The sequence below is a fragment of the Enhydra lutris genome, unplaced genomic scaffold (genome assembly GCF_002288905.1).
Source record: "Enhydra lutris kenyoni isolate GAN:26980312 unplaced genomic scaffold, ASM228890v2 scaffoldscaffold54, whole genome shotgun sequence".
NCBI lineage: Eukaryota > Metazoa > Chordata > Mammalia > Carnivora > Mustelidae > Enhydra > Enhydra lutris.
The window spans coordinates 1,795,961-1,822,993 of record NW_019154138.1 but is presented as its reverse complement, the minus strand read 5'-3'; the positions used below and the strand labels follow the sequence as shown (position 1 = coordinate 1,822,993).

The 27,033-nt window shown below is 40.4% G+C and overlaps 1 protein-coding gene across 5 annotated transcripts in view; it reads left to right on the top strand.

The window, feature by feature from the left end:
- Positions 1-402: 402 nt before the first annotated feature.
- LOC111157325 (siah E3 ubiquitin protein ligase 1) overlaps positions 403-27,033 on the top strand; it is a 29,649-nt gene continuing 3,018 nt past the window's right edge. Inside the window, exons 1-2 of one of the 5 annotated variants that reach the window (XM_022518646.1) lie at positions 456-547; positions 26,539-26,640. Coding sequence is in view for 2 of the 5 variants with exons in the window: in XM_022518643.1 (XP_022374351.1) it covers positions 25,663-25,753 (91 nt within the window). In the remaining 3 variants the exon portion in view is untranslated. The other 4 variants (XM_022518647.1, XM_022518645.1, XM_022518644.1 and 1 more) reach the window with 4 other exon arrangements.

Below are 27,033 nucleotides of genomic sequence, written 5' to 3'. Positions count from 1 at the left end.
GGGGGCGCGCGACCGCAGTTCTCTGACGCGGCAGGAAGCGCCAGTTTCTCCCGGGCGGGGACGGTTGCGGGCAAGAACGTGACGTGCTCGCGTTTGTTGGGCGCAAGCTGTTAGTCGCAGCAACCGTAACCGAGGAGCCGAAGCCCCAACCGCCACCCCCGGACACCCGCACCCCGATGCCCGCGCGGGTCGCTGCCAACCGGGTGAACGCCTCTGCGCTTGCGCACCCGCGGGAAGCCCCGCCCCCTCCAGGCTGCCGGCGCGCGGGGCCGCGCCTCCTCATGGCGGCCGCCGCAGTGTGTGGTATTTAGCGGGGGCGCGCGGCGGGCTCGAGGACGCGCGAAACGACGGCGGCGGCGGCGGCCAGGGGGGAGCCGGGGCGGCCGTTGCGGGGCGCGCTCTCGAGCGGCGGCGGCGGCCCAGGGTGTCCCGTCGGTGCCGGCACGGGTAAGAGGCGGTGGCGCTGCCCGCAGTGGCGGGGGTTGGCGGCGGCGACGGAGCGCGTTTGAGCCAGGACCGGGGTCCGAGGCGCGCTCTCCGCCTACAGGTAAGTGGGGCCCGGCCTGGAGGGAGGAGCCGGCCGCGAGGGGCTCTCCGGGAGGAGGACGCTCAGGCCCGGTAATGGCGGCGGGCGGGAAGGGCGGCGGAGTCGGGTCGCGCCGCCCGGGCGGGGGCGCGGGCAGCCCCCGGCGCCGGGCGCCTTTGTCTCGGCCGAAGCTCGGCCGCCCGGCCGAGCGCCGCCCCCCGCCCCTCCCCTCCCCTGCTCAGCCCTGCCCGCCGTCGCGAGCCGGCTCCGCCCTCGCCCCCGCCCCCGGCGCCCCGGGCCGGGCAGGCGGGCCGGGGGTCGCCCCCGCGCTGCCGGGCGGGGGCGGGGAAGGGCCTCCCGGCCGCCCGGCCCGGCCCCCGCGCGCCCGGGAGGCGGGCCCGGCCGAGTGAGGCGTTGGGCGCTCCCCGAGCCCGGGTGCTGGCCTTTGTGGTGAAGGGTCCCGGGGTGTGCGGCCAACATGGCGGAGGTCAGCTGAGTGCGGGCAGTGGCCGGCCCTTCGCTCCAGCCCCTCCCCGCGCCGCCCGGGGCCCGGGGCCCCGGCCGGGGCGACTTGGCCGTCCTTGGCCTCCTCTGCCTGCCCGCGACCCCGGGAGCGGCGGTCTCTGATGGCGCTGCGTTCCTGCTCCAGCTCCCGGCCTGAGCCTTCATTGTGCCGTGGGAAGAATACAGCCTCCTCCCTTGTTTATGTCGTTAGCAAGGAGATCGCGTGCACGGCTTGCCAGTGAAGCCCCAGCTTTTTATTGTAGACCTTGGTTTTCCTAGGCGTCATTTGTCAGGTAGTTTGGGGGCCTTTCTCGAGTCTCTGAGATATAACTTAGGAATGTGGGTAACCTGGACCACAGTGCTGCGTAGGTTTTTCTTTCCCCATTCCTGGAAAGATTCAGAATTTGTTTGTTCTGACATCGAAAGAAGTCCCAGTTTGTGTGTTGGGAAAGATCACATTGTGTAGCCGATTTGTCAACGTCACAGAAGCCGTGAGCCTGGATATAGGGCAGCGATTTGACTGCCAGTTCTAGCAGTTGAACATTTACCATTTCCAGATAAGCGGCTGTCAAGGGTAAATTGTTAACTCTTTTCAGCAGTTGAATGTTGGGAGCATGGACTCTGAAGTCCCTCCTGCCACACCGGTTTGTGACCTTGGGCAAGATGCTTAAACTCTCAGTGCTTCATTTTCCTTATCTGCAAAATGGGTGTAATCACAATCCCTACCTCCTAGGATTGTTGGGAGAACTGATGAGATGATAATAGATGAAGGACTTGGAGCAGTGGCAGGACCCTGTAAGTAAGTAATTAATAAATGTTTGCTGCTAGGGCTGTTATTATTTAGAAACTAATGGTAGGAGTTTATCTTGGCATGATGGATACGTTGGAAGTTCGTAGACCAGAATATGTGAAATCACATGGTACATCGTTAGTGCTTGGGTTTTTCTTTTACTGCATTTTGTTAGTTGTACAGAATGAAAATAAGAGGTTTAGATGATAAATGAACAGGCACTTTTGAGATTATGGCATTTGGAAATTTATATAGTAAAGGATTTGAATAGGTTTTGTTTGGTCTGGAATTTAAAAACCAAAGTGATTAAATGAAGTTTCCTTTTAGCACTTTTACATATATGGATCAGTTAGCTTCCAAGCACTTGGCGTTAACTAACCTGGAAAAGTTGAACCATGAATCCCTTTGAGTGTTAGGTGTCTGTGGTGTTACCACCTCTTTTGGACATAAGGGTAGAGCAAAGTGTAGTGTGATAAATGTAATGGTCTGGTAGTTTTATCAGGGAGATACTGGCTCAAATTGTGGAGGAGAGGGTATTGATTTGAGGAGAAGTTTATGACGAGTAGACTTTGAGACTTAAAGTGGATTATACAAATTGTGTAATTTTTCATTCTGGAAATTACAGAAACTTGTGATCTGAAATGGTTAGTTGCCGCCTTAAAGTTTGCTTTGCCAAAATCTTTCCTTTAGGTATAGAATTGGTTCAAATGGCCCCTGTTGGCATCTTTCCAGCATAATTTAGTAACACTTACTAATATTTTAAACTGAAGTATGGTATAATTAATAGATACGGAACTTTTCATGGTAAGTATTCCACAAACTACAAATTCAGAAATTTAATTCACTTTAGCTTAATATCTGTTCCTTCTGAGCTTTGCAAAGTTCTTATAAAATTGATGTAGAGCAGTATTCTTTAATATCTGTGATTTAAAGACTATTATAATTAGGCTTAAACTAATTGGAGTTATAAAGAAGATATCTAGCTATGACAGCAATGACATAATGTGAAGACTAGGACTTCATTTTCTGTATATACAGTGTTTTGAAAACAAGTCTTACATAACGAGAGCAATAGTAAGTTTAGTAACACTGCAAAGTGACCCCTTAAATTGTGTTTCAAAGCTGTTGATTTATTCAGTCTCCAAAGATTGTAGGTTTTTCTTTATTTGCTTAAAGAGATATTACAGCCTTTTGGCTGTAATTGTGGAATTCCATACACACTGTGTAAATGTTTAAATTCTGAATACTTCGGTATACACCCTCCCTACAAACAAAACCAATATATGAAAACCTCAGACTTCCCAACTCTCTCTGGTTCCCTTCCTCCAAGAAGCAACTGGGGATAAATTTTCCACTTTTATAATAGTAAGATCCTTAATCATTTCTTTTAAATAGTGGTTTTTTCTAAAGCACTCAAAATTACTTGGTTTTCCATGGCTATAATTATTAGAGTATCTAATGCATAAGGGCAAGAATTGTGTTTTGTATTCCTATATCCTCAGTGCCTAACACTCAGTACATACTTGTTTCCTGACCTACTAGGTGTCTGTTAAGGTTGAAGTTGGTTTGTTAGTTTTTTTGTTGAGTTTCAAGAGTTCTTTGTATATTTTGGATAACAGTCCTTTATCAAATTTACAAATATTTTCTCCCAGTCTGTGGTTTGTCTTCTCGTTCTCTTGACAGTGTCTTTTCCTTCAGGTATTTTCCACTTGTATATACCAAGGTATTAAAGATTCACATGTCAAAAACTAAAACCTTTATTATTTCCAACTGTCCAAGGCTCTTAGACCCTATTTTCAGTTGGTCATCGGGTCCTGATATTGTTGCCATCTGGTTGTCTCAAATCTTGTATTGCTTCTCTCTCAGTCATTTTCATATTTACATTCAAGTCTTCTGCCTTCTAAGTGGTCTGTCTACTTTGGTCTCTGCCTCCTCCCTTCAGTTCTTCCTATTGTAGTTGAAGGGAGCTTCCTAATGTAGGCAACTTACAAGAACTTCAGTATGAAGTACAGAGTTCCTTGATATGGAGAGTAAGTACATAGGCATTTTCAGTTATGTACTTGCAAGTGCCTCTGTGCATCATATTTTATTTCTTTCAGTTTAGTTCTATAATCTCAGCCTAGACATCATTTAGCTGAGACACTGTCCCTGGACTCCCCATCTTGAATTAGGTGTCATCTCTCTATGTTCCTATAGCACACTGGACCCCACTCTTAACAGGTATCCCTCTGAACTGTATTTTTTCTGTACTGCTTTGCCCCCCTTACTAGGGAGGCAATCTCTGTGACTACAGTCTTTATGAGGACTTTGTCTTAATCACCCTTATTGGTCTAGAGTTTAGCATTGTTTCTGGTGTGTACTTGGTGTTCAGTAGATATTTATTGAATGATTGACAAACTAATAACCCTCACACTATCCTTAAAATGTGGTTCTCCAGCCTTATCCTCCAGCGTTTCTTCTTGTCCTGCCTCGTCAAGCTGGCTTTTTTGTTTCTTGAGTAGTCTCTGTACCTAATCTGCCTTTGCTTATGATTGTACTTCAGTTTCTCAAATTATCTATTTGTGCTACTTTGGGCAGATTATTTAAACTCTCCAAGCCTTAGTTTTCATTAGTTTGTGAGGCTGCAGCAGGCCCCATTCCCCAATTCTAATGCTAGAGTAGCAGTATTGTTGAGGGGTGAAGGGGACAGAGCTCTGAAGAATTAGACCTGGAGCTGTCTCTTCGCTCTGTCACTTACTGTTTATTATGTTTGTGGAACACTGTTTGTACCTTAAAAGCACAGTTTCCTATCCATAGAAAGTGCTTAAATAATTAAAAAAATGAGTTGTTAAGTTTCTTAATTTCTGTAAATATTACCATTTACATTCTAGTGAGGGAAATAAACAGAATTAGCAATTGTGATACGTACAGATCTTCCTCCACTTACTGTGGGGTTGTGTTTCTTTGTAAATCCTTGTAAATTGAAAATATTGTAGTTTGAAAATGCATTAGTACAGCTAATCTACTAAACATCATAGCTTAGCCTAGCCTACCTTAAACATGCTAAAAACACATTAGCCTACAGTTGGGCAAAATCATCTAACACAAAGCCAGTTTTATAATAAGTGTTGAATATTTCACGCAGTTTCTTGAATACTGTACTGAAAGTGAAAAACAGTGGTTATTAGTGTATTGGTTGTTTTCTCTCTGAATTGCCTGGCTGACTGGGAGTTGTGGCTTGCTGCCGCTGCTCAGCGTCGGGAGAGAGTATCATACTGTACATTGATGGCCTGGGAAAAGATTCAGAATTCTGAATTCACAATTCAGAATTCAAAGTACAGCATATCGCTTTTGCACCGTCATAAAGGAAAAAATCATAAGTGAAGCCATTGTAAGTTGGGAACCATCTGTGCTATAAAGGAGTTAAAAGTGCTGAAGTAAGGAATAATGGAGGTGGGATGGAGACCTGCTGTCAGAAGGGCTGTCTTTTAAGCTATGATAAAAGGATAAAGAGCTAGCCCTTTGAAGGAGTGAAGGGAGAACCTTTCAGAGTGAATGAGAAGCAGAGGTGAAGGCCCTGAGGCTTGAATGAGCATGTACTTACTGTTCTAAAAGTTGAGGGAAGAGTGTGTTGTTGGAGTAAATGGGTGATGGGGAGAGATAGCCAGGGATCAGATCCTGGAGTCAAAGTAAGAAATGTAAATTTTATTTTAAGGGTACTGAGAAGCCATCAGAAGGTTTTAATTAAAGGAGTAGCATAATTCACTTTTAACTTTTAAGATAGCTTTAGCTTTTGTTTGGAGAATTGATTGGTCAGAAGACCATTTCTTTGATTAGGCAGTAGTGGATTATGACCTGGATTAAGGTGGTGGCAGTGAAGATGAAGAAAAGTGGATGGGTTTAAGATATATTTTGGAGATAGAATTAACAGGACTTGTTGGTGGATTAGATGTGAGAGGTGAGGGAAGGAAGGAATTAGGTGGTTTTTGGCTTGAGCAGCTGTGTGGAGTATAGTGCTGTTTACCAAGGTGGGAAAGACTGAAGGAGGGAATAGGGACAGAAGGATAGCAGTAAAACTGAAAGTTCTGGTATGTTGGATTTGAGATATCTATGGGACATCCAGAATGAGATAGTGAGGTAGGATGTGGTCTCCCAGACAGGGGGGATGTGGTCTCACAGAAGCCAGATGGACAATACTAGAGCATGTTTGGTTATTAGAGGGATGGTCTGATAGAAAAAGGGAGGGATTTATGTAAGAAAGAGGGATAATATAATAGAACGGTTGTGAAGTCTGAGTAGGTAAGTGCCGGTCCCTTCTTCATTCTGAAGGGAGGGAAGGAGGTGGTAAATCTGCATTTGATGGCTTCCATGGTATTTTCTAAAGGAAACATGGGTGAAGCCACCAGTTGAAAGTATTTATAGTTAGTGAATACTAGACTGTGGTTGGTTAAAGATGTAATAGACACATTAAGAAACTGAGCAGAGGAGGGGAGAGGTGTTGTGATGTATTAGCCAATGAGGAAGCCTGATACTGTTCCAGGAGATTTTGGAGACTATCTAGAGCAATAGTATTTTTGTTTCTAAATGTAAATTTTTTTGTTGAAGTATAGCATAAATAGAAAAAAATGCTCAAATTAAAGGTAAACATACAGCTTGATGAATTTTCACGAAGAGAACACACCATTGTGACCAGCTCCTATGTGTCCCAATTACTTTTAGTTTTTTTGTTTTGTTTTGGCAAATCTTCAGGCACTCTAAGCTGAATAATACAGATCAAATTGTCTGTTTTGGTTCAGTTTATTCTCCTAAGCTTGAGCCAAAGCGACCAGGATGGTAACTGACAAAGACCTCTCATTAGGTTTGAGATTGCCCAGTTGTGTTGAACTTACTTGTGGTTTTTGTTTGTTTTTAAGATTTTATTTATTTATTTGAGAGACCAGGGAGAAAGATCACAAGCAGGGGGAGGGGCGGAGGGAGAGGGAGATAGGTAGACTCCCCATTGAGCACCTAGCTGGACCAAGGGAGGGCTCCAACCCAGGACCCTGAGGTCAAGACCTGAGCCGATGTCAGACTCAGACTCTTAACTGACTGAGCCACCCAGGCACCCCCTAATTGTTTTTAATAGCAGAGGGTATGGGGAGCACATGGGAGGAGAAAGAGAAAGTTTGAGGGAAAACCTTAGGACATATAATCTTTATTTTAAAAGTAGATATTGCCAGTGAGAAGTATTTTCTTAAAAAGTTAGAAGAATTTTAATGGCAGTCATGAATTTTATAGGAAGTGTTACACTGTCCTGTTATTTATTATTGTCATTCTGACAGACTTAGCTGCAGTAAAATTTAGTGTAGGGGCGCCTGGGTGGCTCAGTCTGTAAAGCAGAGGTTAAGCATCTGCCTTCCGCTCAGGTCATGATCCCAGGGTCCTGGGTTTGAGTCCCATGCCAGGCTCTCTGCTCAGTGGGAGTGGAGCCTGCTTCTCCCTCTCCTTGCCACTCCTGCTTGTACTTTCTCAATAAATAAATAAAATCTTAAAAAAAAGTTTAGTGTATACTAGCTTCTTTCAAAGACTACCTTGGAAAGATTACTTCAGTAATTGATTTAAGTAAATGGAATAATCTAACTTCTCAAAACTCTTGCTATTTTATTTTCTCCTTTGTGTTTTACCTTCTGCCCCTTTGAGTTTGGTTAAATTTCAGGGGTGTGTGTGTGTGTGTGTGTGTGTGTGTGTGAGAAAAACCCTGATTTAGCTTTGTTAGGGACATCTTCAGTTGTCTTAAAACAGATAGTTGTGAATTGATCTCTGTAGACTGTATTCTTTTGATTTTGTTTGGCGAGGTGATCTGAAAATTTTATTTTGTCTTACAGTTAACTTTGAAAATGCTAAATTTATGATTTTTTAAAGTATAAACTAAAATATGTATATGAGATATATGGATATTTTTACACAAATGGGCGGTTTCAAATTTTTTCCCCTATTGGTACCCATATATTTGAGGCATTTTAAGGAAAAAAAAAATCTGAGAGAAAAAGCATCAAGGCAGGTAGAGAAAAATCAGCTCTTGATTTCTCACTGTTTCAGTTTTTTTATGAAGTCTCCAGCAGCTCATTAGCAGGAAAGTATGGTGACACAAAATACGTACTGAAATTTAATCCTTTTTTATTACCAAAATAATATGTATGTTTTATGGAACATTTGAGAAATACATACAGAAATGCAACCCTTATCTTCCCCATGATTGTTCATAATCTGATGATTGGAGAGTAACCATTGTAGACATTTTGGCATAGTTTCTAGTCTATGTGTATGTGTGTTACATTTTTTTTAAAGTCCGCCATAGATATTTTAATTTCTTTTATCTGATATAAATCCTTGTAGGTTTTTGCCTGTTAAATGATTACCACTTGCCACTAACTACGTATTTGAACTGTGTAATTCCTTTTTTTTTTTTTTTTTAAAGATTCTGTTTTTTGAGAGAGAGTGCGAGCAAGAAAGAGAACACGAGCAGTGGGAGAGAGGGAGAAGCAGGCTTCTCACTAGGCAGGGAACCTGATGTGTGGAGCTCAATCCCAGGATCTTGGGATCATGACCGGAGCTGAAGGCAGATGCTTAACTGACTGAGCCACCCAGGCGCCCCTGAACTGTGTAATTCTAAATGAGGACGTTTGTGCTTATAGTTTTGATATGTTGTGTGCCTGTAGTTCAGTGGTCCCATCTCTGATCTCTGTGGTTTTTGGTTACAAATTTGAGTTGCCTCTCTCCTTCTCTGATCCCTTGCTTTAAGTCTTTAAAAACCGTATTCAGTAGTTCATATGCCTTTACAGTTTCTTTTCTGTCATTATGCGGTACATAGAAACATAAAACAGCCATATCAGTGTGCATGTTTACTTAACAATTTTTTTCTTTTAACGTAAGTAGGGTTATGATATCATGTGGTTTTATTTTTTAACCCACTCATTTAAAAAGGTTGATTCTTATATTAGTATATATGAGCCCATCTTATTTTTAAATAAAGACAGAATAGTGTTCTGTTGTATGGACCATATATTTTAGTCACTCTCTTAAGATAGGACTTGAATTTTCAGTTTATTTGCTGTGATAAACAGGATTGTTGTAGGCATCCGGATACATAAACCTTTGCCAACTGTAAGTTAGAAGCGGGACTTGGAAGAAATTGCTGGGTCATAGAGTATACACACTTTAAAATTTGAAACAAACTGCCAAATCTTAGAAGCTTCTACAGTGGACATTTCCAACAGTGTAGGAAAGTCTCTTTCCCCACATCTTTGCCAGTACTTCAAATCCAATCTTTGAAAACAAATTTCTGTCCTTTCTTAAGCAATTCATGCAGTTTGTGATTTCTTATACCAAGTTTTTGAACTGCTTTTTCCTTTTTCTCTGGAGTTTTACATGCACATTTAATTCAGAATAAAGTACTCTATTACGTTGGTGTTTTTGAAGAAAAACTGCAGCCTCTAGTCCTCTCCAGGTGTCCTTTGCCAGCAGCAGCTGTTTTTACTGAGTTGATTATTTTTGTATTTACCGTCTTTGTCTCTAACATGCTTTTATTATTAAATACAGATTTCAGTTTTAGGCCTTATCTGTTGAATTCCTTTTGTGGATTTTTTTTTTTTTTTTAAAAGATTCTACCTATTTATTTGACAGACAGATCACAAGTAGGCAGAGAGGCAGGCAGACAGAGAGAGGGAAGCAGGCTCCCCGCTGAGCAGCGAGCCCGATGTGGGGCTCGATCCCAGGACCCTGAGATCACGACCTGAGCCGAAGGCAGAGGCTTTAACCCACTGAGCCACCCAGGCGCCCCTCCTTTTGTGGATTTAACTTATCTTTCTGTCTTCATCACATATACTAACCTTCCCATTTATATACTCTCTTAATTTAGTAACATCAGGATTTTGTATTTGCATTATTATGATTATAAAAGTTATTCACAGTTTGAGCCATATAGTAAGCTGTTGTTACTTTTTTCCTTGTACCGTTTAATTGGAATTTGTATAATTTTCCTTGACGTTAACGCTTGTCTTGTTTGCTTTGTCTTCCCTGTGCTTACCTCTGATTCCACCCCACATTCCTTAACACTTGTCTGCGTGTTCACCGTGCTTGATGCTTCATGTTGCCTTCTGCCACTAGTGTAAAATTGTCGTTGTCAGTGTTCCTTTTACCGTTCTTGTAGGTTAACTCTTACTTAATTGTAGCCCATATTGCCCTTTTTCTTGGTTTGTTCCCTTATGTTTGAAGGGTTTGTCCTCCAGGAGCTTCCTGAAACATATCCAGGGGAAGTAATGTTTTGAGACTTTGCGTTATTATTCTGCCCTCAATATTTTTAGGTAATTTCGATTGCACTTAGAATTCTAGAATAGTAATCGTTCTCTTTGAGGATTTTAAAAAGCATCACTCTGTTTTATCTAGCTTTGGATGTTATTGCTCTAAAGTTCTTTTGCTTTGTGATTTATTTGTTCACCCAACAAATAATTTATTGAGCCTGTGTGTGTGCTAGGCATTTTTAAGTATTTGGGATACATCATTGAACCTGACAAAAATTCCTGCCTTCCAGGTTGAGGAGGAGGAGTGCTGCTACAACAACAAGCATAATAATTAAATTGTGTAGCCTGATAGAAGGTAATACATTCTGTGGGAAAAAAATAGAGCAGAAATGGGGGAGGAGAAGGGAGGAAAGAGTGGGTAGTAGAATGGGTAAGGATTAGCAGTGCATGGTGGTGGCGTCAGTGGGCAAAGTGCTGGTCACTGTTTTAAATAGAGGGAGCAGGGTAGGCATCATGGAGAAGGTAGCATATATGCAAAGATTAGAAAAAGGTGAGAGAATTAGTTATCAGTACATTCAGGAGGAAAGTATGTTAAAGCAGAGGCCCAAAGGAACATCTTAGTCTTAGGGAACCAGGAGGCTAGTGCAGTGAGTGAGAGGGAAAGAAGTGGGAGCTGAAGTCAGAGTAATCATTTTGTATAGGGCCATATAGGCTGTTCAAGATTGTATCTGTTACTTGGATATGGGTTGCCTAGGAAGGGTATTGAGCAGAGGAGTGACATGACCTGATATAAATTTTGACTGGATTTTTTGACTACTGTGCTCAGAACATAACTGGAGTAGGGGTTGGGAGACAAGGATGGAAGTGGAGTGGAGGGGGTGCTGTTTAGAAGCTGTTGTAATAATGTTGGTGAGAGATAATGGTGGCTTGAACTATGTTAATTGTATTCAGAGAGGTGGTGTGAGCGGCGGCTGGATTCTGGATATATGTTTAAAGGTGATAGAGTAAGATTTCCTGGTGGTTTTAGTTATGAAAAAAGAAGGATGAAAAAAAGAAGGATGACTTCTAAGGGATGGAGTGGCCATCAAGAGAGGGGAAGGTGGTGGGGTTGAGTAGTCTGGGAGAAGACAAGGAGTTCAGCTTTGTTCAGCAGCCCTCCTCTACCCCCCCACCCCATCCCTGCCCCCTGGGATACCTAGGAAGTTGGATGTACAAATCTTGGGTTTAAGAGAAATCTGGAGGGTTTTTTTGGTTTGTTTTTTTTAATCTGGGCTGGAGATGTTGGTGGAATTTAAAAACTGTAAGACTGAATGAGATCAACCGAGTGAGGACCATGGACAACTCCCAGTGTCAAGAGGTTGGGGAGAAGAGAGCAATCCATAAAGGAAACTGAGGAGTAGCTGGTGAGCTAGGAAAACTTTGTGGGGACAGCGAACAGAGTTTATTAGACAGGAGTCAGTTCTGTTAGATTTTGGTGACAGTTCATAACTTGCACATTAAACACAAACAAAACTGCAAAATCAGGGTGAAATTCGAATTATACTGATTTACTAAAGCACTGGATACTGTCTGCTAAACTGAAGTCTTGAGAAGCAACATGGAGTTATGCAGTGGACTGTTGTTATGCTCTTTTTGAATTAAACATATCAGAATTGGCTGGTATGGTATGGTCACCATACATGTTGCATTTTCTTACCAGCGTATAAATGCTTCAGTGAAAACCATGATGCCATTAGGGCTTTGCTTTATACCAGTGCATCATTTGCATTTGAGGTGGCCTTCTGCTTTTGTCTTTAGTCCTTCATGATTAGAGTACTGTAGTACTGATTTGGGAGAAGCCAGGGTGACCATAAATGTGAATGGGAGCATTCAATTATTTGGCTACCAGATGGAGTCAGATGACTCAGAAAGTGCCACTACTGGTTTTTAGATTATTAAACACAGGAAAATAAAACACTCAATTTGGGCGCCTGGGTGGCTCAGTGGGTTAAGCTGCTGCCTTCGGCTCAGGTCATGATCTCAGGGTCCTGGGATCGAGACCCACATCGGGCTCTCTGCTCAGCAGGGAGCCTGCTTCCCTCTCTCTCTCTCTGCCTGCCTCTCTGTCTACTTGTGATCTCTCTCTCTGTCAAATAAATAAAAATCTTTAAAACATTCAATTTTTGTAGAAAAATGGATTACCCCCCTCCCACCAGAGAATAGAATCTTAGTTTGAGGAAAATCTTTTATTTTTTAAGTTTGAGGAAAATTTGAGTATTAAGTTAGTTCATGTGTTACATCCTTATTTGAAATATTGGACATGATTTGGCTGGAGTTTCAAATACAATGCTTATGAAGACACAAATTATAATTTTCAATGAAATACTTAATTTGAAAAGGCTCCATGAATTTTTAATATGGCATTTCTTTTTCATAAATTCCATTGTTTTTCTACTCTTTTACTAGTAAAAGAGCTACCTATCATATAATGTATTATGACTTTTTACCTCATTAATTTGTTCTGTCTCCCAAGCAATGTACTCTCTTTTGTTTAGCTTAGTATCACCAACTCTTCATGGATTACTGCCAGTTTTGATCTGATTTAAAATTTTATGGCCTGTGTGTATGTGTGTGTGTTTATCTGCCATATTTTTCAGATGGAATGTGGAATTGAATGGGTTGTATGTTACAGTATAGATAGAACTGGGTAGTATAGCTTAATGCCAAGACAGAGCAGAAGAGGAAACAAACATCATCTGGATTGTGTGACAGTTTTACATCCTGAGAGAATACAAAACATAATCGTGGTAATAAACCATTGTATTCAAACTTGGATACAAATAAGTGAATGTTGGACACACTGAGATTTGGTTATATTGCAGCAGTGATTGTGTTGTAATCATGATTGTGATAAAGTTTTGATAAGTTCAACTGTGTTACCAGTAATTCCATTATTTAGTAATGTGTGGTGTGAAATAAGAAGGTTGAGAAAGCCTGCTTGATCCTCTTTCTGCTTCTTTTACTCACTGCTCTTCACTGCTTGATACTTTGATTTAATGTCTGTTGGTTTAATGACAAACTCAGACTATCAGATTCTACCACTTTGATACAAAAAAACTCAAAAAGCAACTACTTGCTAGGGCCAAAGATTTAATTTAAAGAATTTAGGGAAATTTTCTTTTTTCTTTTCTTTCTTTTTATTTGTTTCATTTTCTTTTTGGTCAACTTGTATATAATTTGAAAAGATGTGCTGGATGAGAAGTTAAATATTCAGTGCCAATAGAAGATTATACTGTTTTTGAGGGTTATTGGAAAGAAATGAGACTTAGGGACAAAGCAGATAATCTGGAAACAGGCTCTGTGCTTATTCTTAATTTTTCTGATCTTTAGTTTCCTCATCTGTAGTATGGAGCTACAGCCTAATTTCTGAGGCTTACATAAATAGTGTGTATGAAGCTGCTGGCACAGTTCTTTACAGGTCGGTAGGTGCCCAGTTTATGGAGCTTCATTCACAGCAAACTCTAATCTTTGTCAGACTTCAGACAGAATCCCAAATTGAGGTCATGAAAATGAACACAGTAGGTTGAAACAACAGTTTTCAGTAAAATCCTGTATAGTCCAGGTCTTTTTTATTTAGTGATAAATTGCGGGGTTCCTAGTATGACTCTGTGAACATCACCAGGTTATTGTGTTGTTACTAATATATCAAATGTTTCCATGTATATGATCTCAGTTAATTGATGTCCAGTGTTGTGGTAGTTTTAGAAATTTTTTTTTAAGGATTTTATTTACTTACTTACTTGAGAGAGAGAGGGCCTGTGCGTACCAGCAGGGAGAGGAGCAGAGGGAGAGGGACAAGCAGACTCCATGCTAGGACCCTGAGATCATGACCTGAGCCGAAACCAAGAGTCTGCTGCTTAACCAAATGAGCCACCTAGGGCCCCACACAAATGAGAAATTTGAGGCCCAGGATATTGTAATTTTGCTCAATATCAAAATACTTAATAAGAGCTGAAGTAGGAATTCAGGTTTGAGCTTCTCATTCCAGTCAAATTCTTTTCACTGTATATAGCCACATTCTCCAGGTATGTTGTCAGTAGTGCATCACTAAATATTGAAATTACTGTCTAGGAATTGGTGAGTTATGGAACTCTGATGTTACAAACATAAACATTTTGAAAACTTAGAGAATTGGTAGGAAATACATCTTTTTTTTTTTTTTTTAAGACTATGTTTATGATAATCTAATGATTCACTTCACCACGTAGTGTTTTCTTTTTTTCTTAGGTGAATTTATTTTTTAGAGCGGTTTTAGATTCAATAGCAAAATTGAACAGAAGGTACAGAGATTTCCCATATTCACCCTGCCCCCACCTGGTCATGCATAGCTCCCCCATTGTCAGTAGTTGTCCACCAGAGTCCTACGTTTGTTACAGTTTGCTGTACCTGCATTGACACATCGTTATCACCCAGAGTCCACGCTTTACCTTACGGTTCAGTCTTGGTGTTCTGCATTAGGAGTTCTGACAAATGAAAGATGAACACTATGTATCCACCATTACAGTGTACAGAAGAACAGCTTCATTGCCCCGGAAGTCCTCTGTGCTTCACCTATTCATTCCTCCCTTCCCCAAATGTCTGGGGGCAAGCTCTGATCTTTTTACAGTCTCCATAGTTTTGCCTGTTCCAGAATGTCATATGATTGGAATCATATAGCATGTAGCCTTTTCAGATTGGCTTCTTTCACTTAGTAATATTCATTGAAGGTTCTTCCGTGTCTTTTCATGGCTTGGTAGCTCAATTCTTTTTAGCGCTAAATAATACTCATTGTCCGGTTGTACCAATTTATTTATCCACTCACCTACCAGAGGACAGCATCTCGGTTGCTTCCAAATTTTGGCAATTACAAATGAAGCTGCTTATAAACACCTATGTGTAGGTTTTTGTGTGGACGTGTTTTCAACTCCTTTGCGTAAATACTGAGCAGCATGATTGCTAGATCTTATGGTAAGAGTATGTTTGGTTTTGTAAGAAACTGCCAGGCTGTCTTTTATAGTGACTGTAGCATTTTGCATTTCCACCAGCAATGAGTGAGCGTTCCCGTTGCTCCACATGCCCACCAGCATTTGGTGGTGTCAATGTTCTGGATTTTGGCCATTCTAAAAGATGTGTAGTGGTATCTTGTTTTAATTTGCATTTCCCTGATGACAGATGATGTGGAGCACCTTTTCGTATGCTCTTTTGCCATCTGTATATCTTTGGCTGGTGTCTGTTAAGATGTAAGTTGGGTTGTTAATTTTATTGTTGAATTTCAAGAGTTCTTTTTATATTTTGGATAACAGTCCATTATCAGTAAGTCTTTTGCAAATATTTTCTCCCAGTCTGTGGTTTGCCTTCTCATTCTCATGACAGTATCTTTTGCAGAGCAGACATTTTTAATTTTAATCAAGTCCAACTTATCAGTTGTTTCTTTTCTGGTTCATGTGTTTGGTGGTGTTTTTGAAAAGTCCTTGCTAAACCCAAGGTCATCTAGATTTTCTTCCATTATCTTCTGGGATTTTACACTGAGGTCAGTGATTCATTTTGAGCTAATTTTTTTGTGAAGGGTGTGAGATCTGTGTCTAATCTTTTTTGTATGTGGATATCGAGTTGTTCCAGCATAATTCATTGAAAAGTCTGTCTTTTCTCTTTTGCTTTTGTTCCTTTGTCAAAGATCAGCACCGATTACAGTTATTTTAAAGTGAATTCTAAATTTCAGTTGTGAATTCTCTTTAAGGTGTTTATCAACAGTAAATTCATTCTACTTGCAGGGGTATCAGCGATAAGTGAGTTCTGTTTGTATACATATGCTGTTCCTTCTCCTTGGAGTCCTTCATGCTGTTTACTTGACTTAGTCATTCCTTCCTGAAATACTTGAGTACCTGGTCTGGGCTGGGTACTGTCCTAGGTGCTGGAGACACAAGAGTGAGCAAAACAAACAGGGTCTAGGGGCGCCTGGGTGGCTCAGTCGGTTAAGCCGCTGCCTTCGGCTCGGGTCATGATCCCAGGTCCTGGGTTCGAGCCCCGCATCGGGCTTTCTGCTCAGCAGGGAGCCTGCTTCCCCCCTCTCTCTCTCTGCCTGCCTCTCTGCTTACTTGTGATTTCTCTCTGTCAAATAAATAAATAAAATCTTAAAAAAAAAAAAAAAAACAGGGTCTATTCTCAGAGTTTCTCAGTGCAAAAGTTCAGGACCAAAAGTTTAATGGTTCAGGGATCCTGGGACTTCTCAAGACCCTTTGAGGGTCAAAACTGTTTTTCACAGTAATGAGACAGGAGGGTACACTGGAGTTTCCCAGAGGCTACATGGCATGTGGCATCTTAATAGATTAAATGCAAAAGCAGGTAATGAATGTCCAATTGCATTGTATTGCATCAGACATTAAAAAGATGTGCAAAAATGTGAAACACATTTTTCTCCCTATTATGGAAAAGTTATTTTTCATAAACATTTAAAATGTCATGGATTTTTTTTTACATGTAATGTAAATGTAATAGTAGTTTTATTTTTTATCCTTTTTATATTTTTAAAATTAACATATAATATTTGTTTCAGGCATACAGATCTGTGATCCATCAGTCTTACACAATTCACAGTGCTCACTGTAGAACATACCCTCCCCAATGTCCATTATGCAGCCACCCCATCCCTCCTACCCACCTCCCCTCCAGCAACCCTCAGTTTGTTTCCTGAGATTAAGAGTCTCTTATGGTTTGTCTCCCTCTCTGGTTTTGTCTTGTTTTATTTTTTCTTCTCTTCCCCTATGGTCCTCTGCCTTGTTTCTCAAATTGCACATATCAATGAGATTGTGATGGTGATTTTAAAATAAAGAAATACTTTAAAAATTTATTAGATTGAATTTCTAATATAGTAACTATCAGTACCTATAAGCCACATGGACAAAAAGCTCTTTTGGATTCCTCAGTAATTTTTTACAAGTACAAAGCATTAAAGAGTAAGTTTGGTTTTCCCCACCCATGGCCAGATAGGTTTAAAGGGTTTAGAAGTCATAGGATCAGCTGTTCAACTCGAAGGCAGTCAGTAGACAACTTGTAAATGAGAGGGTATAACTATGTTCCAATAAAACTACTTCCAGAAACTGGCAGCTGGCTGTGGATGTAGTTTATAAACCGCTGGTGTAAAATGTGCCTGGTATCAAAAAAGCCTGAGAACTTGAGTTATGAGTAAAAAGTTGGTGTTGTAGTTGGGAGGGAATAGACAATTAATAGTCAGAATTGTAAGTGGTGACAGATATTGTAAGGATAATTAGAAGGGTCATCTGGCCTTTAGATAAAGTGATCAGGAAAGGTACCTTAAAGGAGCTGACTTCCGTTAACTGGTTACTTGTTCAGGATTTAACTAGGTGTCATCTTTCTGTTTTGATCTTCCCTGGCTACGTTAGAGATCCCTCTTGCATTGGGAGGGAAAAGGTAGTTTAATTAAATTTTTATTTTTATTTTGAAGTAAAACATATTAGACTTAAATTCAGAAAAGATTAATTTTTCAAGTTGCATTAAAAAATATCCAAAGCATATTGGCTTAAAAGGATTGAGGAAGGGCCCCCTGAGTGGCTCAATCAGTTAAGTGTCCAACTCTTTTTTTTTTTTTTTTTAAGATTTTTTTTTTTTTTTTTTTTATTTAACAGACAGAGATCACAGGTAGGCAGAGAGGCAAGGCAGAGAGATGAAGGGAAGCAGGCTCCCCGCTGAGCAGAGAGCCCGACGCGGGGCTCGATCCCAGGACCCCGGGATCATGACCTGAGCTGAAGGCAGAGGCTTTAACCCACTGAGCCACCCAGGTGCCCCAAGTGTCCAACTCTTGATCTCAGCTCAGGTCTTATTCTTAGGGTTGTGAGGTCAAGCCCCATGTTGGGGGATTTAGATAGATGAATAGATAGATAGATATATAGATAGAGGAAATTATACAGCCTAGGTTAGAACATTGAGCTAAGTTACATGACATTTAGCAAGTAATTTGTATCATTTTTCTTTTCTGAACATGAGAATTGGTTAAGATTTCTTCCAAGTTTAAAATTTTTGGTATGTTTGTTTGCTTTGCCAAGGATGCCATTTGCCCCCCTCTGCCCATCCCTTCTGAGTCTTCCCTGATCAGATAAGCTCCAACTTCCATTATTTACTAGTTCCATTATCTGAAACATATGTTTTGTAAATTTATTTTCTCACCCATGTGGTAGGGTATAGATGCCTGACCTGGAAGCTCACTGAAATGGTGAAATGAAATCACAGCATATGTAAACTTCTGAGGACAATACTTGGTATATACTAGGTGTTTAATAAATATTTGGGGCAGCTGTTTTAATGAAATTGGAGGAAGGTCTCTATTTTGCCTTTTTATTTAGCTTGCTGACCCTGCAACCTGGTAAGACTAGCAAGAACAAAAGCAACGACAAACGGGCAAGGTCCAGTGAGAGGCATGGCAATTAAAACATGAAAACTCATGTTTTCATATGAGGGGTTAAGGAAGTACAAGTACAATGTAGCCATTTCAGTTTCAGGGAAAGGACAGGGAAACAGCCATTCCTGCTACCAAAATCTTGATTCTCTTGTTGGAGATTGAGGGTATCTACATAATTAAAAAATGCCTTACTATATCAAGCAAGTCATGAGGTAATTTTATCAACCCAAATTCATGAGTTAGAACTTGATTTCTGGGGCGCCTGGGTGGCTCAGTGGGTTAAGCCTCTGCCTTTAGCCCAGGTCATGATCTCAGGGTGCTCGGCCTCTCTGCCTACTTGTGATCTTTGTTGAATAAATAAAATCTTCAAAAAAAAAAAAACAAAAAAAACTTGATTTCTTTTGGAATGCAAATGCAAAACAAAGATTGAAATTGTGAGGAAAAAAATATGTGACTGGAAGATAGATCCAACAGGGTCAGTATCAGAATTATGTACAGAAAAGAAACTAGTAGATGGGAAGGATCAAAGAATAATTAGGAGAGAAGTCCACAAAGGTGAAAGACTTGAATCTTTGGATTGAAAAGGCTCAGCTAGTGTTTTGTTTCAGCAAGTGCTGATGGCATATACTTAGATGTTTTGGTGAAAAAAAATTTTTTTTTTAAATTTTATTTTTAAGTAATCTCTACACCCTAGGCAGGGCCTGAACTCACAGCCCTGAGATCAGGAGTTGCCTGTTCCACCAACTGCCAGCCAGATGCCCCGGTGAAAATTTCTTTGAAAGAGTCTGACAAGCCAGGGGGAGAATGTTATCTGTAAAGGAATAAGAATAAAGACAGCATTAGATTTTTCATCTATATCATTACAAATATCATGGGCAGAATTTATATAGTTCTAAGGGGAAAGGGGTGTGACTGGAATTGCAAACTTGTGCAGTTTCTGTAAGAGCTTCGGACTGCCAAGATTGAGACTTATATGTCCTTTCTGAAAACTTTCTTGAGGTATGGTGGCTGTGCCAAGAATATGAACCATAATTAAGGATTCAAGGGGAAAAAAGGGTATTCGTCTTATTTTTTTTTTAAGTTTTTATTGTAATTCCAGTATAGTTAACATACAGTGTTGTGTTTCAGGTGTACAATATAGTGATTCAGCAGTTCCATACATCACCCAGGGCTCATCATAACATGTGTGCTCCTAATCCCTAAGCATGGGTATTTTTTTGTGACATAATTGTGAGAAATGAAATCAGAATGGTTGCAGTTAGGTTTCAATGATTGTTTTGACACAGTTTTGACATTTAATATAATCTTTATCTTGGCAGGTGAGAAAGGGAAAATTTTACTATTAGCATGTTAAAAATGGGCTTGCCTTGTTTTGGGAGATGTTAGTACTTTTATTCTTGATGTTAAGAAATTGTAGATTAGATGTGAAATAAAAATACCATGTAATAGATATAGATATATCTATTATATATATTATATTATATATATAATATTATCTATTATATATATAATAGATAATATTATATATATAATAGATAATATTATATTATATATATTATATTATATATATAATAGATATATGGGATATAGAACCATGCTGTCCAACAAAGCTTTCTGCAGTGAGGAAGACATTGTTACACTGTTTTGCATTCCCACCAGCAAAGTATGAGAGTTGTAGTCCTCTGTGCTTATCAGTGCTTGGTACTGTCTGTTAAGTTTGGCCATTCTAGCTAGTTTTAGAGTTCTGATCCAGAAGTTTGGAGAACATATTAATGTTAATGGCAAATTATTTCTCCTTTGGTTCAAGAAAGGCAGTTGAGATTTCTTGGGACCTAAGGTGATGACTTAACACATACTTACACATGTTTGTATCCTCAATGTCCTACCAACAAGACCCAAATAATTCATAAAAAACACTCTGCCGTGGCTTGGTGCTGATACCATCTTCTTTATCCACCCCCCAACCCCCCACCAAAAGAGGATGATGGTGCAGAGACTTTGCTGAGAAAATGGAAACTCTCAGACTGAAACTTTCTTAACCTCCAACTTCCTGAGCTAGACCTCTTCTGTCTTCTCTGTGCTTACTATGGAGAAAGTACCTCTTCTGAAAAAGTCTAGTCACTCTTGAGTTTGAGTCTTGAGTTTTGAATCCCCCATCACCAAGAATTTTATTTTATCACATTGCTCCATTTCTTGGGATTACTACCCTCTTTTCTGGACTCTGTCAGTATTCTCTATATTCTGGTCTCTCCCATTTAAAAAAGAAAAAGAGGAACTACGTGGACAATTTCTCTGGGCCTTTCAGCCATTCTCTAACTTGCCTCTCCTCTCCACGCTTTTTGTTAACACAGCATCCTGTTCAGTCTCCTTTGGTCTGATTTGCACACCATATCCCCAAGGTTGCTTTTGCAGAGGTCACCAGTAACTTCTATAATGCCAACCCATGAACACCTGTTAAGCATGATCATACTTGACCTCTCAGCAGATTCCACATGGTTGACTGTGCCATTATTTTTACTGCTTCTTACCATAGACTTTTTTTTGTTATTTTTATATTTATTTGCACCTTTTACAAGATCACCATTTCTAAATTACTTACTTTGATCCATTGCTTATTTTTAATTAAGTAAGAAGGGTTCATGGATGCTATATATTCCATGAATTCTTGCATGTTCGAGCAGGTCTGCTTGTTGTTGCCTTTTAATTTTTTTCTGATTACAGAAAGAGTACAGGTTCCCTATAAGTATATAATAAAGCATAATTTACTCTAATATTTGTACACGTGAATGCTTATAGATCTTAAGTCTGTACCTTCCCTTGACTTCTGAGACACCACCCTCTCCTGCTTCTCTCATCTTCGCTTTCCTTCTCGGTTATTCAGGTTTTTGCTACTCACGTGAGCCTCACCATGGCAGTTGGCCTAACCCAGGGTTAAAAATGCAGAATCTCAGGGGCGCCTGGGTGGCTCAGTGGGTTAAAGCCTCTGCCTTTGGCTCAGGTCATGATCTCAGGGTCCTGGGATCGAGCCCTGCATCGGGCTCTCCGCTCAGCGGGGAGACTGCTTCCTCCTCTCTGCCTGCCTCTCTGACTACTTGTGATCTCTCTCTCTTTCTGTCAAATAAATAAAAAATATCTTAAAAAAAAATGCAGCATCTCAGGCCCAGCTTCAGAATAATTCTGATTCTAAAACAGAGCCTGCATTTTAATAAGATGCCTAGATGATTAATAGGCACTGTAAAGTTTGAGAACTTGCAGTCTAGGGCCAGTGCCTCCCATCAGTGAACTCTTCAGTCTTTAAATGTTGGGATTTTTCTTATTTTAGGCATGTTCCTCTTCCCTTTGATTTCAGATGGTATTGTGTGTTAACGCCTCCTCATCTGCACTCTGAACTGTTGTACATCTACTGCTGTTCTGCGTAGACCTCTCACAGGCATCTCACTCCCACTTAGCATTTCATCTGCTACGACACCGCAGTATCTACCATAGTGCCTAGTGGGTTCCGAGTCAGTATATGCTGTTTTTTTTTATTGGGGTGGAAGTCTCAAAGTAGAGTGATTTCTGCAGCAAAAAGGCAAATGTATATTGCTTTACACATTTAAATTGGGGTTTGCACTTTCCTCTTCATTTACTGGGCTGTCACCTTTGTTCACACTTTTTTTATAGCAGATATTTTACCAGATTATTGTCCTGGGCTTTCCCCATTTCAGATCACCAGTCTTACTAGTAACTAAGTAACTAAATAACTAACCAACTAACTCTTCTTCTATAGCAGCGGAGTTTTCAGAATTATTTTTAGGAAAATATGTACAATTTAAATTCCTCATGTTACTTTGCTACAGTTTTGGAAACTAAAAATGGTTGTTTAATTTTTTTCCTGGCATTATTATTTTATAATGAAGTTTGATTTTTTTTAACTTTTGGCATTTTAAGCTGTTAAATTTTTAAGACTTGCATTAAATTTGATTTCTTCAGTGTGTGAGAAGTAAATCTTAAAATAGAAATGAATCTTAAAAATAGAAATGATAACATTTTCTGCATAATACCCTCCACAATGTCAAATGTAGAAAGTACCTCTTTTGCAAAAAAGAGTTAAAGGATGAAAGCCCTTAAATGTTTTGAATGGAGTTTTATTTAACCCCTTGATTCCTAATAGAACAAATTCATAATCTGAACCTGTACTTTATTTTACAGTGAATATTTTGTCATTTTTAGGAATAATTTTTGGAAAAGTAAAAGAGGGCTGGTGATATTTGCATTTTTTTTTACTAAATTAAAAATGCAAATTTCACTTCTTATTTTGATAGTTTTCACAACTCAGACTAATCTTGATAAAGCAGTTTATTTATTGTCCCCTTTGAAGAAAAAAAATTGCTAAAAAAAATTTCACATCTGTATCATGTGCGAGCGTGTACCCCGTGTATGTTGTTTGTAGCTTGCTTTGCAATACACTGTGATCCTTTTTGCATGTGTGACTACATTCCTCCATTTTAAACCTTTATTTTGTAAGTAACTGTATTAGCTTCCTGTTGCCACTGTAACAACACTGTCATAGGTTCAGTGGCAGGCCTTAAGGATGCAGACATCTTTGAGGGGGGGCATTTTTTGCCTGCCATAGTAAACTTCAAAAAATAGTTGTTGTATATTACGAGGCATGAGGTATGACTAATCAGAGAAATTGTTCATCCGCTCTTTATAAAAAGAAACCAAGGTTCCCACGTGAAATCAAGAATAAAAGGTTAAGTCCATCCACTTTTACTTAAGTATGCTAATGTGACAAAATAATGATTAAATGCTCTGAAATTACTGAGAGCATTAAAGGCTGATTATAAAATGTTTTAATACAGATTAAAGTTTACTTAGTAAACTAAATACCAAACTGGGCTTGAGATACAGGCTTTAGAAAGCTTAGGTAATTGGGCACTCTTCGTAAATTTTGGATTTTTGTTAACTTCGTATTTTATGGGCTTGTCATTTACACTAAGACAAGCCCATAAAATACGAAGTTAACAAAAATCCAAAATGTAAGGTAATTTTTGTGAAATTTTAAGCTCTTTGTAAAACCATTGTAAATGTTCTGCCTAGTTGAGACATTCACTAAGCTTTATTATGCTAAACATTAGTTAAGTGGCAGTTGACCTTTGGCAGACATGTTTGATAACCTTTACAAACTCAGTATCTTTTGGAACCTACACATTCTAGGTCTTTTAACTAATAGATGACCTCAAGCAAGGCAAGAAAGTTCTGGAGGTGTTAGGTGAATACATATTTTGGCGTATGTACCACCATACATAAATTACCCAACTCCCTTAATCCAGACAAAAGCTATGTGAGGCTGGAAATACTGTCCCAGTTTTATGGCTGAACAGGTGGTGAAGACTGGGTTTGAATCCAGCTGTGTGTAGGTGCCTCCAGAATGCTTCCACTTTTATTGTCCTGACTCACTTGTTGAGAGGTTTGTCTGTAGGTTAATGGTTTTCAGATGGTGCTCTAAGGCTCTCTAACAGATCCTTTGGAAGTTTGGGAAAAATGATTTTTTTTCCCCTGGAATCATTCTTTTCCCTTTGACTTGTTTTACACATTTGGGTTCAGTTTTAACTGTTTGGCAAGAGTTTCCCTACCTAAAACATTTAAAGTCTCCTGCCCTAGAAACCTGAAACCTCTGTAGAATGAATATGTATTAGAAAATAAAAATGTAGGTAGTAATAATTTATATTTGTCAGTGAACAGACTTTATCTAATTTCAGTGATATTTCTATCCCTAAAGGTGTTTTGTGTAGCCTAATATTAAAATGAGGCAGAAGTGTTTGAACATACTATTAATAGGGTTGGGAAATTATTAGAATTAAAATTTGATGTGGAAAGTGGATAATCTATAACTTACTGCCCAGGGTTCATTCCCACTACCAGCTCCTGCTGCGTTTAAAAGCTGCCCTGTAAGTATGATGTAATGACAGGTTAAACCCCCAAGTGTACTTCCTGACGCAGTGCAAATCTGAGGCCCAAGACTTTATTGGGGCACGGTTAATGCTTCTTTAAAAACAAAACAAGCTTCTGTGTTTAATGAGGCCGTTTAAGATGGTTTTCCCAGAGTGGGAGGAGAATGTAATCTCGGTTTGGAGGTTGGAGTTTGATATGGTTATGTACTGTTTACTACTCTTCCTTCAGTCTTTTCTTCGAAGGGAGAGGAGTTTGAACGGTGCCAACGGGAGTAGAAGTGGAGGAGTGAGTTAGAATTGAGGAAATGTGTTAGTCGACTCCCGGTAAATAGCCCATGAAGTGCAGAGAACTGTGTTCACACGGTTAACCAGGAGGAGAGCACTTGTTTGGCCATATATGTTCCATATACTCTGTGTAGGTCTTAGATTGAAATCATACAAAATTGCCAGTATCTCTTTTGTTCCACAGAAAGGAATGTTTCGACCTAAATATTAACATGTGGAAATGCTGAGGTCGCAGTGTCGCCGGGGGTCTAGGGTAGGGTTGGAGTTGCGGCCACGCAGTGCGGTGGTGCCGGGGAGCCGCCTGGGCTGGGAGGGCGGAGCTTGCGGGCGTGCCCATGGCGTCAGCCCCTCCCCTTGGACCCCGCCCAGCCAGCCCCGCCCCACGTTTGCTGCGGCTTGGTGCAGCGAGCCTGGGGCTGGCTGGCGCTGCGGGCTGGAGTAGGCTTTCCCAGCAGCGGCCAGGCCCCAGCCGTGGTCTCCGCGTGTGTCTCCTGGCAGGCCGGACCCTGTAGTGGCTCCAGAGCTGGCTGCGAGGGATCTCTTACTCCAGCCTCCTCGCACCTTACAGCCCCGTCCTTCACCCAACCTGGCTAGCTAACGAATGTGGGGAAGACAAACTTCCAAGACAGACAGTTTAGGGCCCAGCGGAGGACAGCTCAGTGATGGCACCCATTTTTGGAAACGCAGGCGAATTTGAGCTCGCAGGGAGGTGTGGTCGACTCCTGTTGGGACGGGAGAGCCTTCATTTCTCTGCTGCTGCGGTAGCCGGTGCCTCGGAGTGAATGGAGTGTGTTATAGGGCAGGACACTTAAAACTTCGCGTCTTGAAAACTTGAACTCGGACATGATTAGGAACAGAAGGTGTCCAGGAGGAGACTCTGTTAAAAATCGTATTTGCTTCTGGGGGAAAGGCTATGAGCTACCTGACTTCTCATGACCGGGAAGTCTCCCTTACCTTTTCTGTACTCTTGGAGGGGTGTCTTGCTCACATGTTTACCAGCAGCTGGGACAAGGAAGAGAAAAGGTATTGACATTAAAAGACGGGGTTGCTTAAACTATGAAACGGGAAAGTTGTTGTAAGCCAGTGGAATCTGGATCAGGGAGTGGCTGCAATGTAATTGAGCTTGAATTTGCGACGCTGGTTTTTTTTGTTTTTGTTTTTGTTTTTTTGTTTTTGATCTGCTGTACTTTTCTGTTTAAGCTTCGGGTTATGTCATCACTCCTGCAGGGTTGTCTAGACACTTGAATCCTTGGTTCCTACTGCAGGGCTGTTGTGTGGTTCGGGTTCTTTTTGGTTGAAAATGGAGCTGGGTTCTACCTTTGGAGCTTTGGGAGGTTTTAGTAGCTGCTGTCCTCTAATACCTCCATTCACAAGAAATACTGGCCTCATTTCACTTATTTTCAGTCTTTAGATAGGGATTTAAATTGTGCTCTCTACAGTCTTTGGAAAAAAAATAAAGATATATTTTAACATAAGCATGTTTACATAAACATGTTTAACATAACATGATTGATGATCAATGTACAGCTATTTGTTAGGTTAGGAAATGGAATGACAGTGTTTTTCTTGCTTGTATTTTCCTGGTTCTAGTATGTTGAATACAAACTGAGTTTACTGCCCCTTAATGTGATTAGCTTGTTTTGGTTTAGTGATTTGAAAAGGCATTGGTGGTTTAGACTGTTTCGTGCTCAGGGAACCACTTTCTAATTCTCATGTTGCTTTTTAGTGAACGGTATAAAATGGACCATGAAACAGGCATACAGCATAGACATGGGGCATTTTGGCAATGCTGTGCCCTTTGTTTCCAGGTGATGGAAAGTGAGGATCATCAGCACCAAGAATCCCAACACCTGGGTTTTACATTATTTCAGATGATGAAAATTGATTCCTGTTGTCCCTAAGTCCATGTGGTAAGCCACATTATGATGGAATTCTGTACTTTTGTGAACTCCTGAATTGTAGAATACTAACTTTAGTTGACAGTGGAAGTAATCTGTTTTTTTGGAGGGGGGTGCAGCTTCAACCCTCACTTGAGGAGTCTGTCTTCGAGTAATCTGGAACTCAAGTTGCATTTATATGGCACATTGTTTTTTCAAAGTCACATTCTTTGCAACAGAATAACAATTATAATTGAGAAACCATTAAATTTGAAGTATTAAATTTTAATATTTAATATTGTTAGAAATATGGCTTATATAGTTATTGGGAGTACACTCTTAGGACATTAGTAGAGTGATGTTTTGTTTTCTCTGAGACAAATATGGCCTGTTATATCCTAGCAAAGGTAGTTTCCTGGGGAAGAT